Source organism: Xenopus laevis, chromosome 2L (assembly GCF_017654675.1).
Source record: "Xenopus laevis strain J_2021 chromosome 2L, Xenopus_laevis_v10.1, whole genome shotgun sequence".
In the NCBI taxonomy this organism is placed as follows: Eukaryota; Metazoa; Chordata; class Amphibia; order Anura; family Pipidae; genus Xenopus; species Xenopus laevis.
In genome coordinates, this window is record NC_054373.1 from 85,096,620 (window position 1) to 85,124,416 (window position 27,797).

A 27,797-nucleotide genomic window follows, 5' to 3' on the forward strand; every position below is an offset into this window, starting at 1 on the left:
GTGACATGTGCCTCTTGTAATAATAAATATCAATGCTAAAAATTAAAAATGTGGCAAAATAAAAAGATGTAAGAACCAAAACATTGTTTCTGTTGTTGGCCCTCGTAATATATGCACCAGTTATGTTACTGGCTAACTGTGATGCTTAGAAGATATTTAATATGAGCAGTGAGAACCTCTTGACTCTAAATACCCGTTACTGTGTTTTTTCTTTTTAATACATTACATTTATTAATTTTATGCAAGTTTACAAAACATAAAAGAAAAGTGACTCTGATTGATGGCAATTCGTCATGGTTAATTAATGCTAAAATCCAGCAACCTGTGAACATTAAGTAAATCAGCAACTGACAAGCTTTGCAACCCCCTACCTCACTCCATGTACTCCAATCTCGTAAAATGTCTTTAGCACACTGTACCTTGTAAATTGTTGGTTAACTTTACTAGAGTAATAGCTTTGTTTTCAAAACTAAGCCAAGTGTATTGAAAGGAACAGTTAACACCAAAAAATTAAAGGAAAGACAATATAATGTAGTGTGGCCCTGCACTGGCAAAACTGGCGTGTTTGCTGCATAAAATAAAAAACTATAGTTTATGTAAACAAGCCACTGTGTAGCCATGGAGGCAGCCATTCAGGCACAGGACACAGAGCAGATAACAGATAAGTTCTGAAGAAACCCATTGTATGCTATAGAGAGTATCTGTTATCTGCTGTGTGTCCTGTGCCTTTTCTCCTTTTTCAGCTTTGAATGGTTGCCCCCATGGCTACACAGCAGCTTTTTTATATAAACTATAGTAGTGTTGCTGATGTAAACGCTCCAGTTTTACCAGTGCAGCACAACAGCACATTATATTTTCATTACTTTAGGACACTTTAATGTGTTGGTGTTACTGTTCCTTTAACAGGGAGAGAGATCCCCCAACCAATGTATCACTATACAATTCTTTGCATGAAATACTTTTATTAATAATGATAACATACTAAAACTTTGAATCCTTGATTTGAATATGCTTAAACTGAAATGCTCTTTTGTGTTGTTTTAGGGTAAAATGTACCAGTTTTGCGGTAAAACCTGCTGTGATGAGTATAAGAAAATAAACATGGTCCTTGCCATGTGTGAATACTGCAAGATAGACAAGATAATAAAGGAGGCTGTTCGCTTTGCTGGCATAGAGAAAATGTTCTGCAGTGAAGGTATGGCCATAATCTTACTATCCAGTTTTGTCTTCAGTACATAAGGCAGAATGCATGAATGAGAAAAGGATTTTGAATTTAGTGTATAATATCGAAGGAAGTATGTTTTTCTTACACTAGTAAATCTGAAACAGGGTGCAACACCACATACATGCTCATAAAAGGGCCATTGTGCCTTTATTTATTATTTCCTTTTTGGAATTGCTTCTGGAAAATAAGAAAAGCATTACTTTTCCATTTGCTTGTTTCCCATTTTAAAATGTAAGTGGCTTAGCCATTAGTAGAAGCTGCAGCAGGCAAATTATAGCTCAGGTCACTCAAGAAACCCTCTATATATAATCGATTAAAAATTGTATGCTGTTTCTGGAATCTTCACTATGCACCTCTTAGCAATCAGTATCTCTACATACAGGTGTAGGAGTCCGTTTTTGACATCAAATACATCATTGGTCTCTGCCCGTTTAAACTGTCAGGCTACTGTCTTCTGTTGTGTAGACTATGTAAACAAGAATTTGGTGAGGGAACAAAGAACTCCATGTTAGCTGTGTCTTATAAGTCTACCAACTCTGTTTTAAAAATGTGTGTGTGTGTGTAGACTGGAGTGACTAACTTTGATTATTTGATTAGGCTGCAAGCTGCTTTATAAACATGATCTAGCAAAGAAGTGGGGAAACCATTGCAAAATGTGCAGCTACTGTTACCAAACATCACCCAAGCTAGTGCGGAATCACTTTGGGGGCAAGCTGGAAGAGTTTTGCGGGGAGGAATGCATGTCCAAATTTACAGTATTGTTTTACCAGGTAAGAGTACAATGGTTTTAGGCCTTACACAGGCAGCTAAACAGGAGTCAAATGCTATTCATGGCTCTCTACAGAAATATAAAATGAAAACCTCTCTCATATAAAATAGAACATTTGCTGTCAAGCAATAGTTTATTTGTACATGGTTGATCGACAGCTATAAACGTCACATGCTGATGTTACCCGCCCTCTAAGAACTGCATTCTTTACCACCTGTCTTGGTAGATTGTTTTAAGATATGCTTTTCCCATGCCACTCATGCACACTGGTATATTCAGTTCACTGCTTTTTTCCAATGTGAACATCTTTCATTTGCCTTCCCTCAGATGGGGAAATGTGATGGCTGCAAACGGCAGGGCAAGCTAAGCGACTGTTTGAAGTGGAGAGGAGAGGTGAAGCACTTTTGCAACCTGCTTTGCATACTAGTTTTCTGTAACCAGCAGCAGAGCACAACAGAACCCACACCACCCAACACCACAGGTATATCCTCATGTGCACTTAAGACCTACACTTTCATGTGTGTATTTGATGACCTTTTGCATTTAATCATTTAGGCCAGTAGGGTATATAATTAGTCACCCCCTTCAATCCACTCATGCATAGAATGTCTTATTTTCTTATTACTGAAAACATTGTTGGATCAACATTTTGCTCAGACATTTTGGGTTTTCATTCTGGGTCTGTTTTGCAGCTTATAACTATAGTGAAAGTATTCAACCACAATGCACAAGTCAGTACAGATCTAAAATTCTGATCTAATTTTTTTTTTTTTATAAAGTGAGATTTTTATTGGTATTACAGTGAACAAAACTACAAAAAAAAATGGATAAAGATGATTAAACAAAGACTGTAGAGCAATAAATATCTGAGATAATATCTATAATTAATTTTAAATTTTGGTCTAAATTTTAGCTACTGATTTATACAAGGGTTCATTCATTTGAACACATTTTAAAGATCAGCACATTGCAACATAATCTCCCAATCACTCTTCAGAATAAGCCCATGTAGAAGTCTGCAGAAAATGTTTCATTACTTAAGCATTATGGATTTTTCCCTCTATGTTGTTATATTTCTTTTTCAACTATGTTGAATGTGATGAAACACTATGCCAAGATTATATTTCTATCTATGTCTCTTTTTTTTTTATACCTTAATCGATAAGTGGATGCTGCCCTCCATGCCCCACCACCACAACCACACTTCATATGTTCATGTCAGAGCAAGTTGGGGATAGTCACTTTACTAGTTTAGAGAGCACTCTCTCTGTACTAGAATAGCCAAAATGTTATCTTTTTAAGTTACCAGGAGTGGCTTTTTTCAAGTTTCTCATCTCTCCTCATGGCTGTACCCCTGTAACTAGTTTCATTGGAATAAAATGGATAAACACTGCTGCTTCTACTTCTTAAGGCTTCTACTATGTTGGGGGTGTGAACTAGTGTGTGGTTTAGCACTGACAGTAATGACACCTACAGTTGTGTGAAAAACTATTTGCCCCCTTCCTAATTTCTTCATGTTTGTCACACAAAATGTTTCTGATCATCAAACACATTTAACTATTAGTCAAAGATAACACAAGTAAACACAAAATGCAGTTTTTAAATGAGGGTTTTTATTATTTAGGGAGAAAAGAAATCCAAACCTGTGTGAAAAAGTAATTGCCCCCTGAACCTAATAACTGGTTGGGCCACCCTTAGCAGCAATAACTGCAATCAAGCGTTTGCGATAACTTGCAACGAGTCTTTTACAGCGCTCTGGAGGAATTTTGGCCCACTCGTCTTTGCAGAATTGTTGTAATTCAGCTTTATTTGAGGGTTTTCTAGCATGAACTGCCTTTTTACGGTCATGCCACAACATCTCAATAGGATTCAGGTCAGGACTTTGACTAGGCCACTCCAAAGTCTTCATTTTGTTTTTCTTCAGCCATTCAGAGGTGGATTTGCTGGTGTGTTTTGGGTCATTGTCCTGCTGCAGCACCCAAGATCGCTTCAGCTTGAGTTGACGAACAGATGGCCGGACATTCTCCTTCAGGATTTTTTGGTAGACAGTAGAATTCATGGTTCCATCTATCACAGCAAGTCTTCCAGGTCCTGAAGCAGCAAAACAACCCCAGACCATCACACTACCACCACCATATTTTACTGTTGGTATGATGTTCTTTTTCTGAAATGCTGTTAATTTTACGCCAGATGTAACGGGACGCGCACCTTCCAAAAAGTTCAACTTTTGTCTCGTCGGTCCACAAGGTATTTTCCCAAAAGTCTTGGCAATCATTGAGATGTTTTTTAGCAAAATTGAGACGAGCCTTAATGTTCTTTTTGCTTAAAAGTGGTTTGCGCCTTGGAAATCTGCCATGCAGGCCGTTTTTGCCCAGTCTCTTTCTTATGGTGGAGTCGTGAACACTGACCTTAATTGAGGCAAGTGAGGCCTGCAGTTCTTTAGATGTTATCCTGGGGTCTTTTGTGGCCTCTCGGATGAGTTGTCTCTGCGCTCTTGGGGTAATTTTGGTCGGCCGGCCACTCCTGGGAAGGTTCACCGCTGTTCCATGTTTTTGCCATTTGTGGATAATGGCTCTCACTGTGGTTCGCTGGAGTCCCAAAGCTTTAGAAATGGCTTTATAACCTTTACCAGACTGATAGATCTCAATTACTTTTGTTCTCATTTGTTCCTGAATTTCTTTGGATCTTGGCATGATGTCTAGCTTTTGAGGCTTTTTTGGTCTACTTCTCTGTGTCAGGTAGCTCCTATTTAAGTGATTTCTTGATTGAAACAGGTGTGGCAGTAATCAGGCCTGGCGGTGAGTACAGAAATTGAACTCAGGTGTGATAAACCACAGTTAAGTTATTTTTTAACAAGGGGGGGCAATCACTTTTTCACACAGGCCCATGTAGATTTGGATTTTTTTTTCTCCCTTAATAACGTAAACCTTCATTTAAAAACTGCATTTTGTGTTCAATTATGTTATCTTTGACTAATAGTTAACGGTTTTTGATGAGCAGAAACATTTAAATGTGACAAACATGCAAAAGAATAATAAATCAGGAAGGGGGCAAATAGTTTTTCACACCACTGTATCTATCTTTGCGCATATTACTCAATTTTCGCCCCAAAACATTTAAGTTTGCAATTTGGTGGAAGGATTAAAACAATTTCCCTATCGACATACAACAGACTTAGTGAGTCTTCCTTCCACACTTAGTCCCACACAAACTCTACCTACCCTTATGAGCCAATTCTGACAGCTCCAAGGCTTCATGTTTTGGCCAACCCAAGGTCTCAAATACCTTGTGAGACCTTCTCTAAAGTGTAAAATTGACAAACCACATCTCTATAGATGCTTACACCTGACACTCCTAAATGAGACACTCCTAAATTAGTCTCCCAACAATACCAAACCATTCTCTCTACGGGATCGTAGCCCTTTTGAGACAACTAAAGCCCACTGGCTAACTGACGTTCCCCCAACTAACTCAAGAGGATTCAGAGGAAGCCACAGAAAATTGTCAGCACGTAGTATGAAGTAAAGAAGTGCTGGAGGGATGGGGTGAAGGAAGAGCTTTTTCGCAAAAGCAGCAACAACATGTGCTGTCTTATAAATGGCACATACTGATGTAGAAACACGCCGTTATAGATATAAGTTACAGTTTGGTCCCATAGGGAAGTGACCAAACTGCAGATTACAATATATAAATACTTTATAGAAATAAATACCACTCACTATTGTTCTATGCAAGGAAACATCTAGCCATGTACTGGATAGGCCCCCATCCTCCAACTGTTAAGACTTGGAAACATCTGGTTAACAAAGCCATTCCCTTAATCAAACTTACTTTTGAAGTCAGAGGGACGTAGTCCAAATATGAGAAAATTTGGACCCCATGGTGTGAAGCAGACCTAGACTAATATCTTGTTCTAACTCTGTCAACTGCTGCCCTTTAGTATACTTTAATAGTGGTTATGTCTCCATTGAATGTACTGTTCACTGCCTATTTTCCAAACTGCTACACTCCTTCAACTGTAAATGGTCTTGGCTAAATGTATGTTTTGCAATCAAATCAATCAAAATAATCAAAATGTTACCTTTAAAAAGAAAACAAGTGTGTTTTTTGGGCCAAAATATGCCTGTGAGTATTCTGACAGGCAGATGCTTTTCCAGTCAGGGCTTAAATGTCAGGCTATGTTTCAGAGTACATTGGCATCATTTGTGACAATAGACTAAAATCAGATTGTTTATCTTTAAAGGATAAGGAGACCTTTAAAATAAGTGAATGCAAAATTGATGATGATGCTATTCTGAGCACTTTTGCAATGTGCATTCACTATTTTTTTTTTTTTTAATTCCAATATATAAAAAGAATACATGTACTGAATTCATATGAATTAATTTTGTTACAACAGTGCCTCCTGCTGGTAATTTTTTGACCATTTTGACCACCAAGTAGTCAAGTGGTCATCTTGGATATGTGCTGTTAAAAACGCTGTTGAACTGTGTTCCTTTAACATATTCTCTTTATCTAATCTAACTTGCACTAGCAGCGAGTGTCCCCATGGTGCAAGCAGTCCCTGCCTCATCAGGCTCATCAGGAGGCAAGGATTCTACCCCAGTCATCGCCAATGTGGTGTCACTAGCAAGTGCACCTGCAGCACAGCCCACACCTAACTCTACAAATGTCCTGCAAGGTAGGTGGCCAAATATGGACTGAATCTGAACTCTAATTTGCAAATTCAATTCAACTTAATTAACCAATACGTTTTTTTAAACAAAGTGTATTGTTTTAAGAAAAAGTGTTTCATTATACATGCTGTGAGTAATCTATACCTAAGCAAATTTTACTGGGATGAGCTGTGGCTTTTTTGTCATCAATTTTTGATGGAATATTAATAATGGACAAAAATATATCTATATATTCTACTGCAAACACACAGTTTTATTTATTCAGTCAGTATTTTTAATCTTAATACACTTGTTTGCCCTGAGCAGAAAATAACATATTAGAAAGCACGTGTTTCTCTATTGTGTGTTGTTTATTCAGGTGTGCATGATGAAAAATTTCCTCTCACTTTCTCCTTGATTTTCTGTTACCAGGTGCTGTCCCGACTGTGACGGCAAAGATTATTGGAGATGTACGTTATATTTACTACATATTCAACTGTGAAATAGTTGTATTCGCTTACATTCAAACTGTTGTTACATTAACCATAGTATAAATAATTTATTTAATGTAACATGCTCCACAATTTTACAAAATATTTTTTGCAATTTTAAGGCTTAGAACTGTAGGTATGGTTGTTTCTGTTATGGTGGTTTGAACTCAAAATACATTAATAAAGTGTCTATCTTAATTTCTTCAAAGATACCGTTCCAACTGTTGCAGTCCATGCATCCTGCTGGCCACTATTTAATGTTGATCTGTCTTATAGATAACATAAAATATTCATTAGTAAATGTCTATGCTCCCAATGAACATCAGAGCAGGTTTTTATAACAAACATTTAGTAAAAAGCTTAATGATAGACCAGGGAAATGTATAGTAGCTGGGGACTTTTAACATGACCCTGATTCCGCATATAGACATACTAAGTGGTGTGAAAGGTGTTGCTAGTAAGAATCAATTGGCCCAAGCAAAAAACTTTAGAACCTTAATCCACAACTTTGCCCTGATTGACGTTTGGAGAGCTAAGTATCCATCCCCAAGATTTCATACCCATACTAGGATTGATATGTTCCTGACAGACACACAATCTACTATACAAATTAGCAAGGCATGGATTGGTTTACGTACCTGATCTGACCATGCTCCACTTGGGCTTGAATTTACCCCAGACAGATACCCAGAGAAACCATACAGAGTGTAAGCAACAAATTGAACAAAAGATCTCACAAACCACCTGGTTAGCACAGTTATATGGGGAGAATTGATATCCCAAGCAAAACAATTGAGAAAACAGAGGGAGTTAGAACAATCTCAACTTGAAGCGCAGTTGCTAGAACTGGAGAAACAACTTATTCAAAATTATGTCCTTTGTCAAACAGTGACAAAAGGAACAGTTTAAACACTATTTTGGCTGCTAAAACAGCTTATAGACTACAACACTTGAGACACTTATTTTATACTAAGGGTAACAAGGCGGACAGGCTACTGGCTAACGTGTTAAAACGGAAACAAGCGGAAAACCACACTCAATACTTGATGGACTCACAGACTAAAATCACTGACCCCAAGCAAATAGCTAACATGTTTGCACAATATTATGAAAAGTTATATAACATAGGCTCCAACCAGGATACTCAATCCCCTTCAGTAGATAACATTACAGCATATTTACAAAAATTACAGTTACCAACACCCTCTCTGCAACAGTTGGAATCTCTTAGTCAAATACAAAACATCATCAAAGAATTGATAATAGGGAAAGCAGTGGGTCCAACGGCTTCACTAACCAATACTATAAAACGTATGCAACAGTGTTATCTCCATTCCTGTTAAAATTGTTTCAAGATGTTATGGATACTGGTCGCATTGCCCCAGAATATCTACAAGCCCATGTTGTTACTATTCCCAAACCGGGAAAAAAATCAGGATCAATGTCAGAACTATAGACCCATCACACTGCTCAATACCGATCTTAAAATCGATTCTAAACTTTTAGCCCAAAGGCTTATATTGGTTTTACCATCCCTCATTAGGAATGAGTGGGATTTGTATTGAACAGGCAGGGAGCAGATAGTACCAGAAGGTTTCAGCATATCCTACACAAACGCCAGCCCTGATGCTGTCTTTGGATGCGGAGAAGGCGTTTGACAGGGTAAACTGGGATTATATGAAAGCTACCCTTACAAAATTTCAATTAGGTGACACTTTTTTGACGGCCATACAACCGCTATATTCTAATCCCAAAGCTAAAGTCTGTACCGCGGGGGGCCCTGTTGAGTGCCTTCAAGTTAACAAATGGAACCAGGCAGGGCTGCCCCCTGTCACCCCTGATTTTTGCTTTATTGGTAGAACCATTAGCCCAGAATATAAGGGGGAATCAAGATATTAAGGGTGTCTCCACTCCTGCAGGACAGCAAAAAATTGTCTTATATGCTGATGATATATTGCTGGTCCTTACTGATCCTATAGTCTCCCTGCCTAATGTGCTAAAGGAATTGGAGAATTTCCAGTAGATTTTATGGTATAAAATAAATATGAAGAAAACACAGGCCCTGCCCATCAATATTTCAAAACAAGCTCTCAGTTGGGTTATGAAATCTTATACCTTTGAATGGAGAGAATCTTATTTAATATACTTAGGCATAAAATTACAAAGACCCAGAGTTGATATATTGAACTATCCCCGCTAATTAAACTGGTTGAATCTGAAAGTAATAGGTGGAAACAGGAGACAATCTCCTGGTTTGGGCGTATCACGTCAATAAAAATGAATCTATTCCCAAGGATACTCTGTGTATTTAGAATGTTACTAGTACCTCTACCCCCTCAATTCCTCATAACTATACAAAAAGCCGCTAACAGGTTTATTTGACAACAAAAACCCCTGAGAATATCTTTTGCTGTATCACAATATCCTAGGGCCTCGGGAGGATTGGGATTACCCAACATAAAATCATATTATGTTGCAGCGTTGCTTGAAACAGTTGTAAGAATGCATGCTGATGTGGGATATAAAATGTGGGTGGACATGGAGACGCATATGGTAGGAGATAAAACTCTTACTCGTTATTTTTGGTTACCCAAAAAATACAGACCACCAACGGATATCTTGCTACCAACAACTTTACATTCCTTGAAGAATTGGGACATAATCTCAAACAAGCTCAATTTTGGATCTTTTCCATCTCCACTACTTCCATTAATGGCATTTAAATATATTATACCGCAAATTTCCCAGAACAAGTGGATAGAGGCAGGAATCTACAAGCTAGGTGACATTTGCGTCAACAATCAGGCGTTTTACGGACATAGCAGACACAGTTAGATTACAACAAAGCCAACTCTATGTCTACCAACAAATAATACACTTTTTACATTCAGTATGCCCGGATTACAAATCTCTTCGGAGAAGTACTTTGATAGAGCATCTTTGTGGTAAGATCTGGGATGGCAAAGGGATCTTGTCTGACTGTTACAAGTTACAGATCCAGAGGGACGAGACTCAAAAATTGCCGTACATGTAGAAATGGGAACAGGATCTGCAAATCCAGTTTACACCAGCACAATGGAATGAAAATATTAATAGCCCGAAAGGGGCCACGCAATGTACCAATCATATCGAGGCTCATACGAAAATATCATGCAGATGGTACTTAACCCCTATGAGAATAGCAACATTTTCTCTGTCCTATTTTACTCTGTTGGAGATGGGTACAGTTCTACATATGTGGTGGCACTGTGTCAAGGTGGTACCCTTCTGGGGCACGGTTTTTGTGCTAGTGAAAGAGGTCTTTAAGCGATATACACCAGTTACCACAAGTTGCATTACTTCAGATTTACCCTATTAAAATCACTAAAGAGGAAATCTTCAATACGGCAACAACTCTAATAGCGTCAACCTGGAAGCAACCGGCAACACCTTGCATTCAACACCTAACTAACCAGCTGAATGCGAGGAGAACAATGGAAATATGGTCTGAAACTGATCTTGATAAGAGGTCTAGAATTCTAAATATTTGGGAACCATGGTCTACATCTCCATGTCTACCCAAACTACTTTGTAATTGAGGTTGTAAAGTCATTGATAGTTTACAAGATATGTTTTGTCTTGGCTGCTGGGAGTATATTACAAGCCTTTGACAGGCAGAGGTTGAAACTTTGTTGTTCTATTTTTGTGCCACTGACTTTGTAATATCTGAAACTGTTTTGATTTATCTATCATACACGACCTATACCATATTTTATTTTATTTTTCTAATCTAATAAAAGCAGATTTCATTTAAAATAAAAATACATTAATAAAATAAATAAAATTAAAATTAAATTATTTTTTCACCTTTTGCAGGCAAGTACCCAAACAGATGCCCTGAAGCTCCCATCCTCATTTCCCCCACGGCTACTCAAGAACAAGGCCCTGCTGTGTAAACCAATTACACAGACGAAGGCCACATCTTGCAAACCTCACACACAGCACAAGGAGTGCCAGACAGGTGCATTTTTTATAGTAGAAGTGTTATGCAGCAATATTTGATTCATATAAACTGATAACTTTTACTGATGCCTTTCCATCTATTGGTGAATGCAAACCGGAATTCAGCTATTATGCTGTTCCCTCTGTTTAGTAGCATGCTCTTTTACATAAAGTGGTTGTTTGCCTTCCAAGCACTTTAAATTTAATTTGTTTTGATATAGTACACCAAAAATAAATAAGTTTCTGGTGTTTTCGCTGAAAAAAAAAAATGGTTGGGAGATGAACAACACCTTTTAAAGGTGTATTCCTTGTTACAATTGTCTTTTTACTATGATGTAAACAGTATTATTATAATGTAACTCGCAACCGGTCCTCATTTTATATTTTGTTTTTTATTTTTAATTATTAACTTTTTTGTTCTGTAGCTCCCATAACATTTAAATTCCTAGGTCTGAATTACCCCAGGAACCAGAGGGGCAACAAACAGTATTTTTAGTTGCAAACTGGAAATATTACACCATTGTAAGGCTGACAAATGACAAAAGAAAACAAAAACATGAAACTTAAGTTTCATCTATAACATCTATAACATAGTCATGAAATGGCATTTACATTGAACTTCATTGTCACATCAAATCCCAATAATACAATCTAAAATATACATATAAAGTTACAGGTCCTAGTCTAGACATAAAACTTTACAAATTCTGAATATCTGGTGGGGTGGGAACAGTTACATAGAATGCAACTCTGTATTTTTGTTAATGTGGTGTCCTCTTTTGTCTCATTATACTCTTATAAATTTTCCCTACAGAAGGTGATGGGCAGCCACAGATCCTGGTCCTTCCTGTACCTGTGCCAGTCTTTGTCCCTGTGCCCATGCATCTGTACACACAATATGCACCAGTGCCATTAACTATACCACTTCCTGTAAGTTTCTACTAAATTTTATTTAACCTTTCCAAAGTTAAATAAGAAAACTTGCCAACTAATTTGACAGCTGTTAGCAGTACTGGGAGTACAATTCTGCACAGGGATATGCGAGATGCAGCAGCATAGACGGCGGCTGCAGCAGCATAGACGGAAAGAAATGCAGTGTTTCTTTTGACAGAGGACAGAGCAGCATTACCTTGAGGGTTTACTGGTGTATTGTTATAGACCTGACACATGACCAGGGGCAGCTGGGAAATTGACAAAATGTCTAGCCCCATGTCAGATTTCAAAATTGAATATAAAAAAATCTGTTTGCTCTTTGGATAAATGGATTCAGTGCAGAAGTCTGCTGGAGTAGCACTATTAACTGATGCGTTTTGAAAAAAACATGTTTTCTGATGACAGGATCCCTTTAAACACTATTGTGGTTGGCTTTGAGTACAACATGTTATATTTTACATATATTAATCAAATTTAACAGTCTTATTGTGCAATATTGTCTAGATTCCTGTCCCCATGCTTATTCCCACAACTCTGGACAATGCTGACAAAATTATAGATGCCATTGAGGACCTAAAGGAAAAAGTTCCATCTGACCCATTTGAAGCAGATATTCTGCAAATGGCTGAAATGATTGCAGAAGATGAAGAGAAGGAAAAACCACTGTCCCATGGAGGTAAGAGTTATCAGAACTTTCGACCTAGACATAAAAAGAATGCTATAATACCATGATGTACAATTAAGCTAATGTGAAGCACTACGTGAGTTACATGAAAGGCATGACATTTTTCATTTACTGGAAGTCATTTTGTTTGTTTATTTGAGATGCACCAAGTCCATTCTTTATACCAGAAATAAAACTTTACTTGCAGTGCAGCTGTTGTACAACTATACCTTCAAGCATTACACTTTTATATATAGGTTGGTGGAGGATAATAAAATATTTTTGCTTAATAGATAAATTAATGGCAATGGTTTTATTGTATTATTTGGATATAGGTGGCAGGCACCATTTAAAATATTAAGTGTTACTTTACGAAAATTCTTCTGTAATGGCAGAACCTGTTTTTTTTTAATTCCAGTATCTGGTGTACGCAAGGGGCAATATAAAGCATTGCTCATCATGGGAACAATCATTAGGGCTTTTGTTAAAAATGTATTCTGCCATTTAAGTCATATTTTGCTAATTTCATGCCACTAATGAAAAATTGCTTTGGGGTATTTGCTGTAAAATGTACTTTCATAAGCAAAAATGGGAACAGGAACTGACCATATGCAATAGACTCCTGGAATGCAATTACAAAGTCTTCCATTGGTACACAATACTTCACAGACTTGCTAGAATTTACGCTGGAGAAGCTGTCAATAAAAAGGCAATTGTATGGCAGTGCTACAAGCTGAATCCTTTCTGGTGTGTGATCAAACTAATGTTTTCCAGATTTCCAGACATGGTTATTGGCTTATTTTTACTGATAAATACAGTGTCCTCTGCTCAATACATGAAGTTGAAGTTAAATTACTGATCCCCAAATATTGGAAATCCCAGACCATTCCTGTAATCAAGGAGTACCTTGTTAAAAACTTAAAAACTAACAATTTATAATAAGATAAAGATAAGATGTTTAAATGGAATAACCAGACTCATTTAAAAAAAACAGCACTACTGGCTTACTTTCACTGATTTCCCAGGAATATAAAGATTTTACTTATTAGATGGCCCACTGACTTTCCATGCCCATCTTACACTACCCCTTGTAGCTTTGCTGTGGGATTCCAGCAATGATTATCTGACTGGCTCCCACCTCCCCTTCCAGATAGCTTCTGAATTTGGCCACTTCCTTAGCTACTGGTGTCTTACCTGCATACCCTGCACCCCTTGGTCTGTTGGATTCCCATTTACTTTATGTTTCCCCTACCTTTTCTCTTCTAGTTTTGTTTGTGCTTGGCTGTCTACTTATCACTAATTGTAAATATGACAATATTTTCAATAAAAAAAAATATAGAAACATAAAGGGATACCGTCAATGGGTGTGTTCACCTTCCAAACACTTTTTCAGTTCAATTGATTTTAGATTGTTTACCAAAAATAAAGCCTTTTTTGAAATTGCTTTCTTTTATTTTTGACAGTTTTTCCAAAGTTTAAAGTGTTGGTGTTTTATTCTGGCAGCTCAGTAATTCAGGTGCAGAACGTTAAAATTTGCTATATTAGTTTATACATTTCTCAGCAGCATCTGTGGAATTTTAACAGCTGCCTTTAATGAAAGTCTGGAATTCTATTCAACAGGGCCTAAGAAATGTATCAACAAAGTATCAATTTAGTTTACAGAGTCGTGACCCCCCTCCCTTTTCTAGAGCTGCATTAGCAAACAAGAAGGTGAAAAATCTAACTTTACACTTCAATATTAGAAAAATGGTCAAATAAAGAACATAATTGGAAAAAGTTTTTATTTCTGGTGAATAATCTGAAACCAACTGAACTGGAAAAAGTTGGAAGGGGAACAGTTGCTTTAAAATTATGGACTGGAAGCAACAGTGAGAAATAAAACAAGCAGGTATAAGGTAGGAAGGAACTGGGTAGAAAATTTAGAGGGAATTGGACAAAGAAAGCAGGGGGGATGAGACTGATGCAAGAGGAAAATGAAGAAAGAAAAAGGGAGAAATTAATAGGGTCAGACCGGAAATGTTAGCATAAAGTAGGGATGCATCAAATCCACTATTTTGGATTCGCCCGAACCTCCAAATCCTTCTCGAAAGATTTGGTCGAATACCGAACCGAATCCTAATTTGCATACACAAATTAGGGGTGGGAAGGGGAAAATATTTTTTACTTCCTTGTTTTGTGACAAAAAGTCATGCGATTTCCCTCCCCGCGCCTAATTTGCATATGCAGATTAAGATTCGGATTCGGTGCATACCTAGCATTAAGCACTTCAATTATTTTTTGTCTTGTTCTAACTTAATGATACTGGAAACAGTAGGAACAAATATATTAATAGCTAACCGGAATTAATGAATTGTTTGTTTACAGTTTATTATAGCCACTGTTCTCTTTTGGTTTACAGACCAGGGTAGCACATATAGTGGAGACCTTGAATCAGAAGCTGTATCTACTCCTCACAGCTGGGAGGAAGAACTAAACCACTACACCCTAAGGTCCAACAATGTACCAGAGCAAGATGCTGAGCTCCAACAGCAATCCAGAGTTGGGACAGAGCAGGATGTGGAGGCAGATTTTCCAACTGGTGAGCCCTATTGATTTTTCTTATTCCTTACTAGGGCAGTATCTGCAATATTTTTCTCTCTATCTCTTTTTCTCGCTGACTCTCTCCCATTCAGAATTTAAAGATTAAGGGTGTGTAAATAACTGTGAGGTAAATGATTTCATCACCATGGAAACAGACAAGCCAGAAAGCAAATATAACCTTTTTTATTAACATACGAAAACAATTAAAACATATTTTATCCACCACACCTTGATGGTTATTAACATCAAGGTATAGAGGGGACGACTTAAATCCAAGGGAACGGTATTCTGTTTTGAATTGCTGAAAGTTTTTTTAGACTTGGGCATGAAAACTTCTCAATTCATGAAGGATTTATACTTGATAATTCGGCGTGGTTTGCCCTGTCGTTTTTTTAGAAAAAAGCCGACCACTGCGTAAACACGCTAGCGGTTTAAGCTTAGGCAATGGCACAATAACGCTAGTGTATGCACCGCAGTACGGACCGCACTGAAAACGCTTTGTAAATACGCATGTGTGTCTGGGGCCTTATTGTTGATGTATGACACGGACACAGTTTAATGTGAACAAGCCTCCTGATGAACACAACAAAATATTTAAAGGAACAGTAACACCAAAAAATAAGCGTTTTAAAGGAACGACCGTATAGTGTACAGTTGCCCTGGACTGGTAAACGGTGTGTTTGCTTCCAAAACTCTGCAATAGTTCATATAAACAAGCTGCTGTGTAGCCATGGGAGCAGCCATTCAAAGCTGAAAAAGAAGAAAGGGCACAAGTTTCACAGCAGATAAATAGATAAGCTCTGTAGTATACAAAGGGGTACTTAAAGGGGTTGTTCACCTTCCAAACACTTTTTTTCAGTTCAGTTATTTTTAAATTATTCCCCAGAAATAAAGACTTTTTTCAATTACTTTCCATTTTTGTTACTGTTTAAAGTTTAAAGGAGAATTCAACCCATTTGTAAAAAACCGAGTACCCCCCACCCCAGGTATACCTCCCTCCCTCCTCCCCCCAGGCTAACAGCCCCCCCAGGGGAAATACTTACCCCTCGGCGCAGATTCTGCAAGCGGAGTTCCACGCATCCATCTTCTGGGTTCTCGCTAAGCTGACTGAGAGATCGTCAATTTCTGTGTAATTCTGCGCATGCGCAGTTGTCGCAAACTGGCAAACTGCTCCAACTACGCATGCGTGGAAATACCGATCTCCTCTGCATTTCTCTGGGGGGCAGTTAGCCTGGGGGGAGGAGGGAGGGAGCAACATTGAGTTGATACATTTCTCAGCAGCATCTCTGGAGTATTAGCTATTGTATCAATTGTAACAGCTGCCTGTAATGAAACCCAGAGATTCTGCTCAGCAGGGACAAAGATAAGAAATGTATCGATTTAGAACAGTTTACAGGGTCGACGACCCCCCCTCCCAGAGCTGCTTTAGAAGGTGAAAAATGACACTTTACACTTCAGTATTAGAAAAACAGTCACACACAGAAAATAGAAAGTAATTGGAAAAAGTTGTTATTTCTGGTGATCTATCTGAAAACAACTAGTTGTTTGAAGGTGAACAACCCCTTTAAGAACTTCTTTATTATCTACAGTGTATCCTGTGTTGTAGGCCTGCCCCCATGGCTACACAGCAGCTTTATATAAACTATAGTTGCGCTTCTGAACCAAACACACCAGTTTTGCCAGTGCAGCGCAACAGTACATTATATTGTCACTATTAAAACACTTTCATTTTTTTGGTGTTACTGTCACATCTAGTAAGGTTCCAGTGGATTTGAGGATCAGAGATAATTTACAGTCTCATGCTAGCAGTTATAGACCTGCAGGTTTGAAATGTGTAGTGAGTAATGCATTTGATTATGTTCTGAACTAGGACATAAGTATTGCACAAAGCAGTAATCCGCATCATATATAAAGAGCAGCTCATGATATACTAGCTTTTTGTAAAAGTTGCACAGTGATGTTGCGGTAAATGTAGTAACTAAGGAGTGTTGGAATATCGCACAAAACCCAATATATTTTAAAAATTATTTAGAGAGGAGGATCACTCTTTAAAATCTGCAAAAAAATGCAAAAGCGTTAAAACGCTAAACAGGCTAGCTTGCCAAAGATTTGTCTACACAGTGGTGATTTTGGGGCTGCTGCATCCCTCTCTTGCTTACCTTTCTTGCATGTAGAGTGGCCCAGTTGTGCTCTAACAGTGCCATTTTTTCCTCCTATGCAGAGGCTTCTGACCCACAAGGTAAAGGATCGAGTTTCTTCTCTCGTACTCGAACCAGACGAAAGCACAGAGATGGTTTTCCTCAACCGAAGAGGAGGGTGAGTTTTGATAGATTAGCCCAGATATTTGTGTGTTTAAAATGTAAGCTTTTAGCATTATTTTCCATAACTAATCGGTTATTAAAGGGTATTTTATTTATCAACATCTGTTGTTCTACTGGTAATTAGTTTCTAAAATGTCATGCAGATAAGCATTAATACTAATATTCTTTGTGTAAGAATCATGTAGTCATTGGTTATCTCGCTACTGGCACTTCTATAAAAGTTGTACCTGGCTTCAAAATATATAGAGGTAAATGTAAAAATATACCATTTTTTAAGTTTATAATTAGCATTATTAAGTTACAGTGAAAAAAAATATGTAGTCATCAACATAAAAAGTAAAAACATTGAGTAAAGTGGAGTAGCTACAGTTCTAAACAGTCTGCAGCATAAATGTACACTGATTACTAACCAGTTTTGTAGTATATGAAGTTTTCATATGAGCACTAAATGGCACTCAGTTACACCCCTTTCAGTCCATATAGAAAGCACTTGTGCCCCTAAGCAGGCGTTTAGCGTAGGGATGCACCAAATCCACAATCGGGAATCAAATCCAAAAAAATCATATGACGTTTCATCATACAAACAAGAAAGCCAAAATGTTTTTGTCCTCTTTTCATAATCCTTAAATAGTAGATTCGGTGCATCCCTAGTTTATCACATGGTACCAGTGGAATGCCCATGTCGAACTCATGTCCTAACCTCATCCAGTGATGCACATACCAACAGGTTCAACTCCATGGGGCAGTAGTACAAAAAATATGGCACCTTGTAACTCATTTTGTAACTTGGCCCATGTTGTTAGTGAACTTTTATATCCGTTATACAGGGATGACATTGCAACTTTAAGAACAGCTTAAAAAGTGCAAGTGTAAGGAAAAAGCCCATTTATTTATTAGATACATTTTCTGTAGTAGGAAATATAAAGATATTGGCAAACAGGTTAATTGGCTTTTCTACACATCTCTTTTCTCCACCTTCAGGCTGGAGAAGGACAAAGTAGAAATACAAATACAATCGAACCCACATTTGAAAGGGATACTGTCATGGGAAAACATGTTTTTTTTCAAAACACATCAGTTAATAGTGCTGTTCCAGCAGACTTCTGAACTGAAATCAGTTTTTCAAAACAGCAAACAGGTTTTTTTTTTTTTAATTTAATTTTGAAGTCTGACATTGGGCTAGACATATTGTCAGTTTCCCAGGTGCCCCCAGTCATGTGACTTATGCTCTGATAAACTTAAGTCACTCTATTGCTGCACTGCAAGTTGGAATGCTATCACCCTCTCCCAGCAGCCTATCAAAAGAACAATAGGAAGGTAACCAGATAGCAGCTCCCTGACACAAGATAACAGCTCCCTGGTAGATATAAGAACAGCACTCAATAGTAAAAATTCATGCCCCACTGCGTCTCCTTCAGTTAAAGTGAGTAGGAGAAACAATAGCCTGTTGGAAAACACTCTTTCTGAAAGCACATGAGCAGGCAAACTGACCTGAGATGGCTGCCTACATCACTGTGAGTATATGTTTTACTAGTGGCAATTGTAATGTCATTTAGTGGCAAGCCTGTCACTCGTTCTTAATTTTATTCATTTTAGAAATAATTCTCTTGCTGCTTTTTAGGGTCGGAAAAAGTCTATTGTGGCTGTTGAGCCACGGAATCTGATTCAGGGATCTTATCCTGGCTGCTCTCCACTTGGTTCTACGCTCAAATATATGTATGGTGTCAATGCCTGGAAAAACTGGGTGCGATGGAAAAATACACAAGACGATCACGAAGAGCTAAAATTTGGAGGCAAGTATATAGATTGATAGAGTTTAAAGAGGACAATTTTGCTGTAATGCTAATCTTTCATCTGATTATTTGTTGCTGATCCTGTTTGGTTGCAAAAGTAAAGTACAGTTAACTTGGTAATTCTGCAACTGGGATGTGTTTGCATCATTTTGCAGTAGAGCAGTTCAGGACTATCTATCGTCACTACTAGATTAAAGTTTAGATCACTTCACCTTCACATTTCTATTAGTATATAAACATAATTTTACTTTTAAACAGCACTTCAACAGGCTTCTAAATTTAAAAAGCCCTATTTATAGAGAAGGGCCTTAACATGGACAGCCCTTCTCTTCAAGTAAAAGCTTTTTAAAGATGAAATCCTGTTGCTGTGCTGTAAAAGTAAAAAAAAAAAATAGTAAAAGTATATTTCAGTGGAGCACAATAGCAGCTTATATACACATTCATTAAAAATGTCTAATAGTTTTCAAGTTATTTGTATATATTATTGTTTTTAAAAACTTTTCTGTTCTCTGCACTGGTGGCTCTGGTTTTTGAAACAATTTAACATAAACCAGCAAATGAGAATAACCCCAACGTTTCGTCACAAATGCCTTTGTCAAGGGGATTCTGATGTGCCATGAGATCGCCAAACATATAAATATTCTATTAAGCATCAGTCTCTTTCGTGCGCCGCCAGAACTTCCGGGTCTGTCACGTCACAGGTGCCTGCATCATTTCTGCGAATTATCCATCCAGCGTAATGACGTGGCTACTTTCCAGCGTGTTTACGCTGCTACTATACGCATAGTGAACAGACCGGAAGTTTGGGCGGCACGCAAAAGAGACTGATTGATGCTTAATCAAATAGGGTATTTATATGTTTGGCTATCTCTTGGCACATCAGAATCCCCTTGACAAAGGCATTTGTGACGAAACGGGTTCATTCTCATTTGTGGCAAGTATATCCACTCCTTGTTGCTTCCTTTTTTTGCTTCACACAGCATTGTTAATGCTATTGTAAACCTCACAAGATAAAGGTCTGTTGAGACCGAAACGTCAATAAATAAGAGTGTGTGTGTGTATGTGTATATATATATATATATATATATATATATATATATATATATATATATATATATATATATATATATATATATATATATATATTTATTTATTTATCATCTGTGTTGTCCTCTGATGTTGCTATGTACGTCTGTTGCAGTTCGGCCCATAAAGTTGAAGGAAGATCTTCTGTCTTGCACCTTCTCCGAACTGAGCTATGGTCTGTGCCAGTTTATTCAGGAGGTACGGCGACCAAATGGAGAGAAGTACAACGCAGATAGCATTCTGTACTTGTGCCTTGGAGTCCAACAGGTAACCATTGCTAGCAATTACCTTTTCATATGTTCGTAGACATCATTCTAAAGCATGAGGAGAGAGAAATCTGAAAAATTGTGACATAGCACATGCCCTCCACTTGCTTTATATAAACAAGTACTTTTGTTCCTTCATGCAAAAGTCCCTGTCAAACAGACCTGGACTGAAATATTTTCTGGGGGATTTGTTTTTTTTTTTTTGTTTTTTTGCTCTCCAAAGCTACTGCTTAGTAAGGAAAATAAAACCTAAAGCTGTATATCGTGCATCTGAAAGCAAATTTTGTTGTTGGCAGGCTCTTCAAAAAGAATGGCAAAAACTGTTTTTGGTAAAGATCTTTTTTTATGTTTTTTTGGCTTCCCCTATAAATATTGTGGTGACTAGCCTGCAGAATAAGCTGAGACATTCTTCTGTTTATTTTGCTGCAATTGCCATTTTTTCCTTAAAAGACCCTAGGGGGTATAACCTATTAGGAAAGCGATAGGAGTGGGCCCCAATTTGAGAATACATTTTGGTCTTTTTACACAGTGGAATAGTTGGCCCAAAGTTTTGTGGCATTTTCCCCAAAAATGCTGTATCCCATCAATGAGCCAATGAGGTCCATGATCTGACAGAAAAATCAATCGAGATCTGGACGATTTTTGGCCAGATATTGATCGGGAAGGCCCCATACATGGGCAGATAAGCTAACGAATCAGTCTAAAGGACCCGATTCAGCAGCTTAAGGCCCGTGTACCTTAAGCCTTTTGATCTCTTTTAAATCAAATGCAACTACTGTTGTCACCCTTCTATTTCTTTTTTTCTCAGTACCTTTTCGAGAATGGAAGGATAGACAATATTTTCACAGAACCCTACTCTAGGTTTATGGTGGAACTCACAAAGCTTCTGAAGAACTGGCACCCACCCATATTACCAAATGGTAAGCTGGGCTTTGATGGTTTTTTTTTTCTTTTTAACAGTGGTTAAGATTCTTTGTGTCTGTTCTCACAGTTCTCTTTCTATTTGCAAGGTTTTATGTTCTCAAGGATTGAAGAAGAGCACCTATGGGAGTGTAAACAGTTAGGGGCTTATTCGCCCATCATTCTTCTCAACACACTCCTCTTTTTCACAACCAAATACTTTCAGTTAAAAACTGTGAGCGAGCACCAGCAACTCTCATTTGCCTATGTCATGAGGCGTACGAAAACAATGAAATACAACACCAAAACCACTTACCTGCGATTCATGCCTCCTTGTCATAAGTCCGACACAGAGCATGGTGAGTAGCATGGTTGTAACATAAATTGCAGGTACCTTCAGGGCTCATAATAAATTATTTGATAATCTACCATGAAGTTGTCTTTGGCCAAAAGTAAAATGATATTCATATTTGCAGCTTGTCCTTTATATTTTTGATGACTTGTGAAAGTAATTTTATGGTGATAAGCTGTTAAAGCTATACATTGAATCATTCTGTGACCTGTTATTATTTTGGTAGTTGGTGTGCAAACCATGCATGTTATGGTCTGCACACTGATACTCACTGCAAATTCCATGCACCTGCTTCTCTAAAAAGTATAGCTACTATAAGGTGTACTGGTTAGGGAAAGGGACAATGAATATATACAGTTATGTAGATCATTAAGACCTAGGATCACAAACCCATACTGGTACTCCAAATCCTGCTTTATATATTTGTGTACTATTACAGTCATGTTTCAGCATATTTAAAAATGTATGTAAAAGATCATGCTCAGACATTATTCATTGTTTCAAATTTTAATACAACATGGATGTTTATGTATGTATGTATGTATGCACCTTAAAATCTCAATAAAACAATTGTAAAAAAAAAAAAGTATCTATAGACCCCTTCAGCATATACACATAAACATTTCCCCTGTGTGTGCTGTTAGAGTTTGCACACAGATAATGCACGTGTAAATAGATACAATTTCTAGGTACAAGTGGGAGCAGTCTGATTTTTCCATGAAAGATTTTACTTGGTCTGCCCTTGTATAGAACTGTAAATTCAATCACATGGTCAGGGAAACCTTTATAGTGGAAACTGTACTCTGTCTTTCTGCAGAAAAACCATCAGTGGGCAAGAGGAAGAGAGTGGAGGACGAGGATGGCCAGTTTGTGATGGAGATGGCAGAGAACACAGACAACCCACTCAGGTGCCCCGTGAGGCTGTATGAATTTTACCTTTCTAAATGGTAAGATGTTGTTTTTTGCCACTTTCTCATATAAACCTATGATCCGGATTTCTTAAATAATTTTCTGTTGTAATTTTTTTTACATTGTTCATTTGATATTTTCTCCCTTCAACAGCTCTGAAAGTGTAAAGCAACGGAATGACGTCTTCTACCTGCAGCCTGAGCGCTCCTGTGTACCCAACAGTCCCATGTGGTTTTCCACAATGCCCATTGATCCGGGCACATTGGACAGCATGCTGACCCGCATACTTATGGTGCGAGAGGTCCATGAGGAGCTGGCCAAAGCAAAAGAGGACTCTGAAGCAGAATTGTCTGATTAAATTTGTGTCGGATTCATCCCTTCTCTTACCCAAAACCTTAGCCACCTTACCTTCCACAAAAAGCGGGGCAGACACTAAGCTGTGATTGCAACGTTTCCATCCTCTAAGCTTATCCACTACTTCCCACGTTTTCCCCTTCCCATGTGTACAGATAAAGACTCTCCTGCTGGATCTGAGCTGGGAAGGGAGACCGAAGTCCTCAGTCCCAGCTATGGGAAACCGTACACAGAGACAAGCAAATTACATAATCCCCTGAGGATATACACCTAGTTGCTAGAGACCTATGCTAGGAACTTTAAATCTTTTTAACTGGAGCTCAGGGGATGTAGGGTTTTTAATCCCTTTTGCTGTTGAATGCTCTTGTGTTGCACTGCAAGAGAAGCAGAAGGCTTATGGAAAGACTTTCTCCTCTCCAAGTGTTTAGTCACACTGTATAGGAGATGCAGATCAGAGCATCGCCTTCTTTGATAATCCTATCCGGTGTTTATACATACTGTATATCAGGTGTGTTGCAAGCCCCATTTGGACCTTTCAACAAATTCCAGTAGTCCATCACACGTTCCATAACTTTACCCAGCACATACTTGTATTGGCCATGCGAGACATTCACAAAGCCTAACGTGCCCCACACTACTTTTTAGATAGTTTGCAGATAAATTGAAACAATGTTGATGCAGACAGAAACAAATTAGTGTCATTTTTCCTGAAAAGATACAACTGTATTTCTTGACACGGAAGATACACAACCAATATCACCGCACATATGTACAATTACACTTGTCTCCACAATGCAAATGCTTTTAAACTCCAAGTATCTTAACCATTTGCCTTTAATGGCCTTTTAAAATCTGGTCTTAGCATAATACCTGTTTAACTCCGCGAAAAGGAGCGATCAACTTCAGTAAACCCTTTTGAAAACTATCTGCATTACTGATCTCTGTCACAAGTGGGATTACCCAATAAAGTTCTGTTGTTTTTTTTGTTTTTTTTAATAAGGAGAAATATGGTGTCTGCAAGAATTTGTGAAAGTGTCAGTAAATCCCACGTCCAGTACCTATATCCAAATAACACTGCTGTGGACAGTTAGCTAAAACCGATGTCTTTTCCCCGAGCACTGGACAAATATTTCCCATATCCCATTTATATAGACTGAGATAAAAGGCAAAAAAGTGTATCTGTAACAGGGTATAGCATAGGCTGCCAGTGATGCTGAGAGTTGTATTTCAGTAGCCTCTGGAAGGCTGTCCTGTTGCTCATGCCTGAATCCTTCTAACTGTATAAAACATGAAAGCTTTTGAAAATAATGAAAACATGGACCATTTTTTTCTTTCCTGCTGGGGCAAAAACTGTAATTGAACATAATACTGGTATTATTTCCTGGGGCTTGGCCTACGAGTTTTTGGGCATAATACTCTATTCTACATTGTGACTGCTGTCTGCATAGACTGAACACCTGTTCCCCACCGCAAACCAATTGGGCATTAAATAACACTTCCCAATGATATCGTATAGCTAGCTGACATGCTTAAGAAGAAAAAAAACAGAAAAGAACATAGCTTTTTAGTGTTTACAAATAATTTCAGGTCTCTCCCACAATGAAATATTACAAAGATGAGCCGTGTGAAGATTTCAAGGAAGGCTAATGAATTTCCCTTTTTATTCAATAAGGGGATATCGGTCCTTGTCATTTTTCTAATCAAAATGGGATAGCTGGATATTGCAGCGCAATACATTGCTATCTCTTTTGGATATAAAAGGGTTCCAATGGTTTTCCATTATTTTTCTTTATCCGCATTATTTTTTTTTTAAATTAACTTTGTTTTAGTAGTAACAGAGTTTAATATTATGATAAAGTAGTCCTTTGGGATTTTTGTGTATCTGTTAGTTCTTATCCTGCTTGTACAATAAATCACCAATTGTGTTTTTAACGCACAGGGCTGTGTGTGACTGGAGTATAAAAAAGAAGAGAGAGAGAAATAGGTTTTATTTGCATTTCTTCTAGTGTATTATCTCTGTGATTGGTTGCTCATAAGCACACTCCTCCTGACATCCTAATACATACACTCTACCAATTTGTAGCAGGGTCTGTTGCTTTTCCTAGGTTTAGCAATATGACTTTTGCTTTTGCTAAACTGTTCACCCCATTATATTCCTACTTTGAAACACTCGACAGTTTAGCAATTGCCAAAAAAAAGCAGTTTGTTAAACTGTCAGTGCAAGTGGAAACCAGGCTCTTGTATTTTTTGTTGGATGTATCATGCTGACCTTGTAATTCATTTGTCAACCTGAAACAGAGAGTTCGGAAGGCCAGGGACCATTTACATCAGTATATTTGAACTCTAAATCTTGGGAAATTTAAATTTTTATGTATATAGCTATATACAAACATCTTTTCTATGAAATTATAGCTTTGTGAGGTGAGTTATTCCTTCAGATAAGTATGTTGTAATTAATACATAAATGCAAATTAAAATTCTTATGGGGTGCTTAGACTACACATATTTTGTTTTCTCTGTCGTCTAAGGGGGACACAGGGACCGATGGGGTTAAGCTCCATCCTCCAGGAGGCAGGACACTTGGTAATATTAATTAAGGGGCGTGCCATACTTGGCTTAACCCCGCACACTGTGCTGAAGCTTCAGTTTTTCAAGTGTCCTGCTACCAGGAGGATGGACTTCCCCTCTGGGGGAAGATTTCTTCGGTCAGCATCGGCTGACACCCGGGGTGACACCAGGAACAGGGATACCTGCTTCCTAAGGGTTAGCCCCCGCCATGGAACAGTCACCGGGGTATTTCTTCTAGCCATGCGGCTATATCAACCACCCAGACAATGCCTGCGCCAAACTTGGTTGACAGAAGGTCTGGCCGGTGTTAACTGCTACTGAGGTAAGCTGTCCGGTCTCCCCCAGTATCCATATGCTACTGTGGCGCCGGTTGCCCCCCCCCTCCCCTCCTCCCTCTACCAGCCAGTCGCCATACTCTTTGGGTCCAGACTCGAGTCCTTGCTATCATTCAAAGGGGACCCAGAGGGAGGCTGCCTCTGCTCGGCTGTGCATATCTTGCCGTTGAAGATTGCGGCTATAGCCTATTCCGCACAGCGCGTCTCGTTTTTGGCGCCATTCAGTGCGCGACGCCATTTTCAAATGACGTTCGCGGTGGAACGCATTGCGTTCCAGCGGCCATCTTGCGCACTACACTGAGCGGGCAGACGCGCCGCACAGAGGGAGCAGAAGTAACTGCTCGGTGCACACAGAGCGACTGGCAGCAAAGGAGGGGAGAGCCTTCTCACCACTACAAGCAGCGTTAAAGTGACCTACAAGGTTTAACTCACGCACACTTGCTTGGCTTCAGGTGAATCACAATGGCAGAAGGTAGGCCAGTGGGCTTATTCTCTAGGGCAGGGGGGAGAGCACCCAGCACAACACAGGTCATTTATTTTGCCTGTAACAAATGTCAATCAAAAATTGCTGGGGGCCAGAGTGAGCCACTTTGCAGGTCTTGTTCTGCTGAGCAAGGGGCCCCTGCCGCTGGTGGGCATAATTCAGATTCAGTAGTAAATCTATCTGAAGGTACAAATGATCAGGGTACACCACAAGAACCCGGCACCAGCAGAGCTCAAGATTTACCAGCCCCCCTCTGGGCGGTACAATTGTCACAGTCTTTAGCATCCCTGCAGGGGCTCCCAGCCATAGCTGATAATTTAGGCAAAGCACTAGCAAAGTTGGGCCACAAGCAAGGCAACAAGCGCAAGCGCACACATGGCGCTAAAGCCGACAATCCATCTAACACATTTCCTGACGAGTCGTCAGTAGAACAAGGATCATCTCAGTCAGAGGGCGAGATACCTTATTCAGATGAATCCTCTGATGAGGAAGAGGAGAATATAGAGGCTGAGAGAGACCGTGATTCCCAACATGACGTTGATAAAATCATTAAGGGGGTACTTGAAGTACTTAACATTTCACAAACACCTAAACAGTCCGATTCAGCAAAGCTGTTCAAGAGACAACACAAATCCACTTTATGTTTTCCATCGCATGAACAGTTGATGGACATGTTGCAGGATGAATGGAACAATCCAGAACGCAAGTTTCAAGCCACTAAAAAGTTTTCAAAGTCCTACCCGTTTCCCAAAGAAATAGTAGACAAGTGGACGATTCCCCCAGTCGTGGATGCCCCAGTATCCAGACTGTCAAAATCTACCGCGCTACCAGTTAATGACGCAGCGGCTTTTAAGGATCCATCTGATAAGCGTATGGAAGGATTTTTAAGGGCTATTTACTCGTCCTCTGGTTCAACTCTCAGACCCAGTTTGGCATCAGCCTGGGTTTCCCGAGCTATTCAAGCATGGTCAGAATCATTGGTCAAGGACATCCAAGAGGGAGTCCCCAGAACTGATCTATTGTCTTCAGCACAGACGCTTGCGGAAGCATCAGCTTATTTGTGTGACACTACTCTAGATGTTTCGCAGATCACAGCTCGAACTTCAGCACTGTCCGTTGCGGCACGCAGAA

At 38.7% G+C, this 27,797-nt stretch overlaps 1 protein-coding gene across 7 annotated transcripts in view; it reads left to right on the forward strand.

The window, feature by feature from the left end:
- Positions 1-25,215, forward strand: part of zmym4.L (zinc finger MYM-type containing 4 L homeolog) — a 72,661-nt gene extending 47,446 nt beyond the window's left edge. For 5 of the 7 annotated variants that reach the window (XM_018244954.2, XM_018244960.2, XM_018244959.2 and 2 more), the window contains exons 12-27: positions 1,045-1,195; positions 1,823-1,995; positions 2,322-2,475; positions 6,529-6,675; positions 7,082-7,119; positions 10,996-11,140; positions 11,936-12,051; positions 12,559-12,730; positions 15,117-15,296; positions 17,520-17,614; positions 19,241-19,412; positions 20,614-20,765; positions 21,573-21,684; positions 21,775-22,023; positions 22,834-22,963; positions 23,079-25,215. In XM_018244954.2, the coding sequence (XP_018100443.1) occupies positions 1,045-1,195; positions 1,823-1,995; positions 2,322-2,475; positions 6,529-6,675; positions 7,082-7,119; positions 10,996-11,140; positions 11,936-12,051; positions 12,559-12,730; positions 15,117-15,296; positions 17,520-17,614; positions 19,241-19,412; positions 20,614-20,765; positions 21,573-21,684; positions 21,775-22,023; positions 22,834-22,963; positions 23,079-23,283 (2,391 nt within the window). In that variant the 3' untranslated portion in view covers positions 23,284-25,215. The remainder of the gene's footprint in view (positions 1-1,044; positions 1,196-1,822; positions 1,996-2,321; positions 2,476-6,528; positions 6,676-7,081; positions 7,120-10,995; positions 11,141-11,935; positions 12,052-12,558; positions 12,731-15,116; positions 15,297-17,519; positions 17,615-19,240; positions 19,413-20,613; positions 20,766-21,572; positions 21,685-21,774; positions 22,024-22,833; positions 22,964-23,078) is intronic. The other 2 variants (XM_018244956.2, NM_001136165.2) reach the window with 2 other exon arrangements.
- Positions 25,216-27,797: the final 2,582 nt, after the last annotated feature.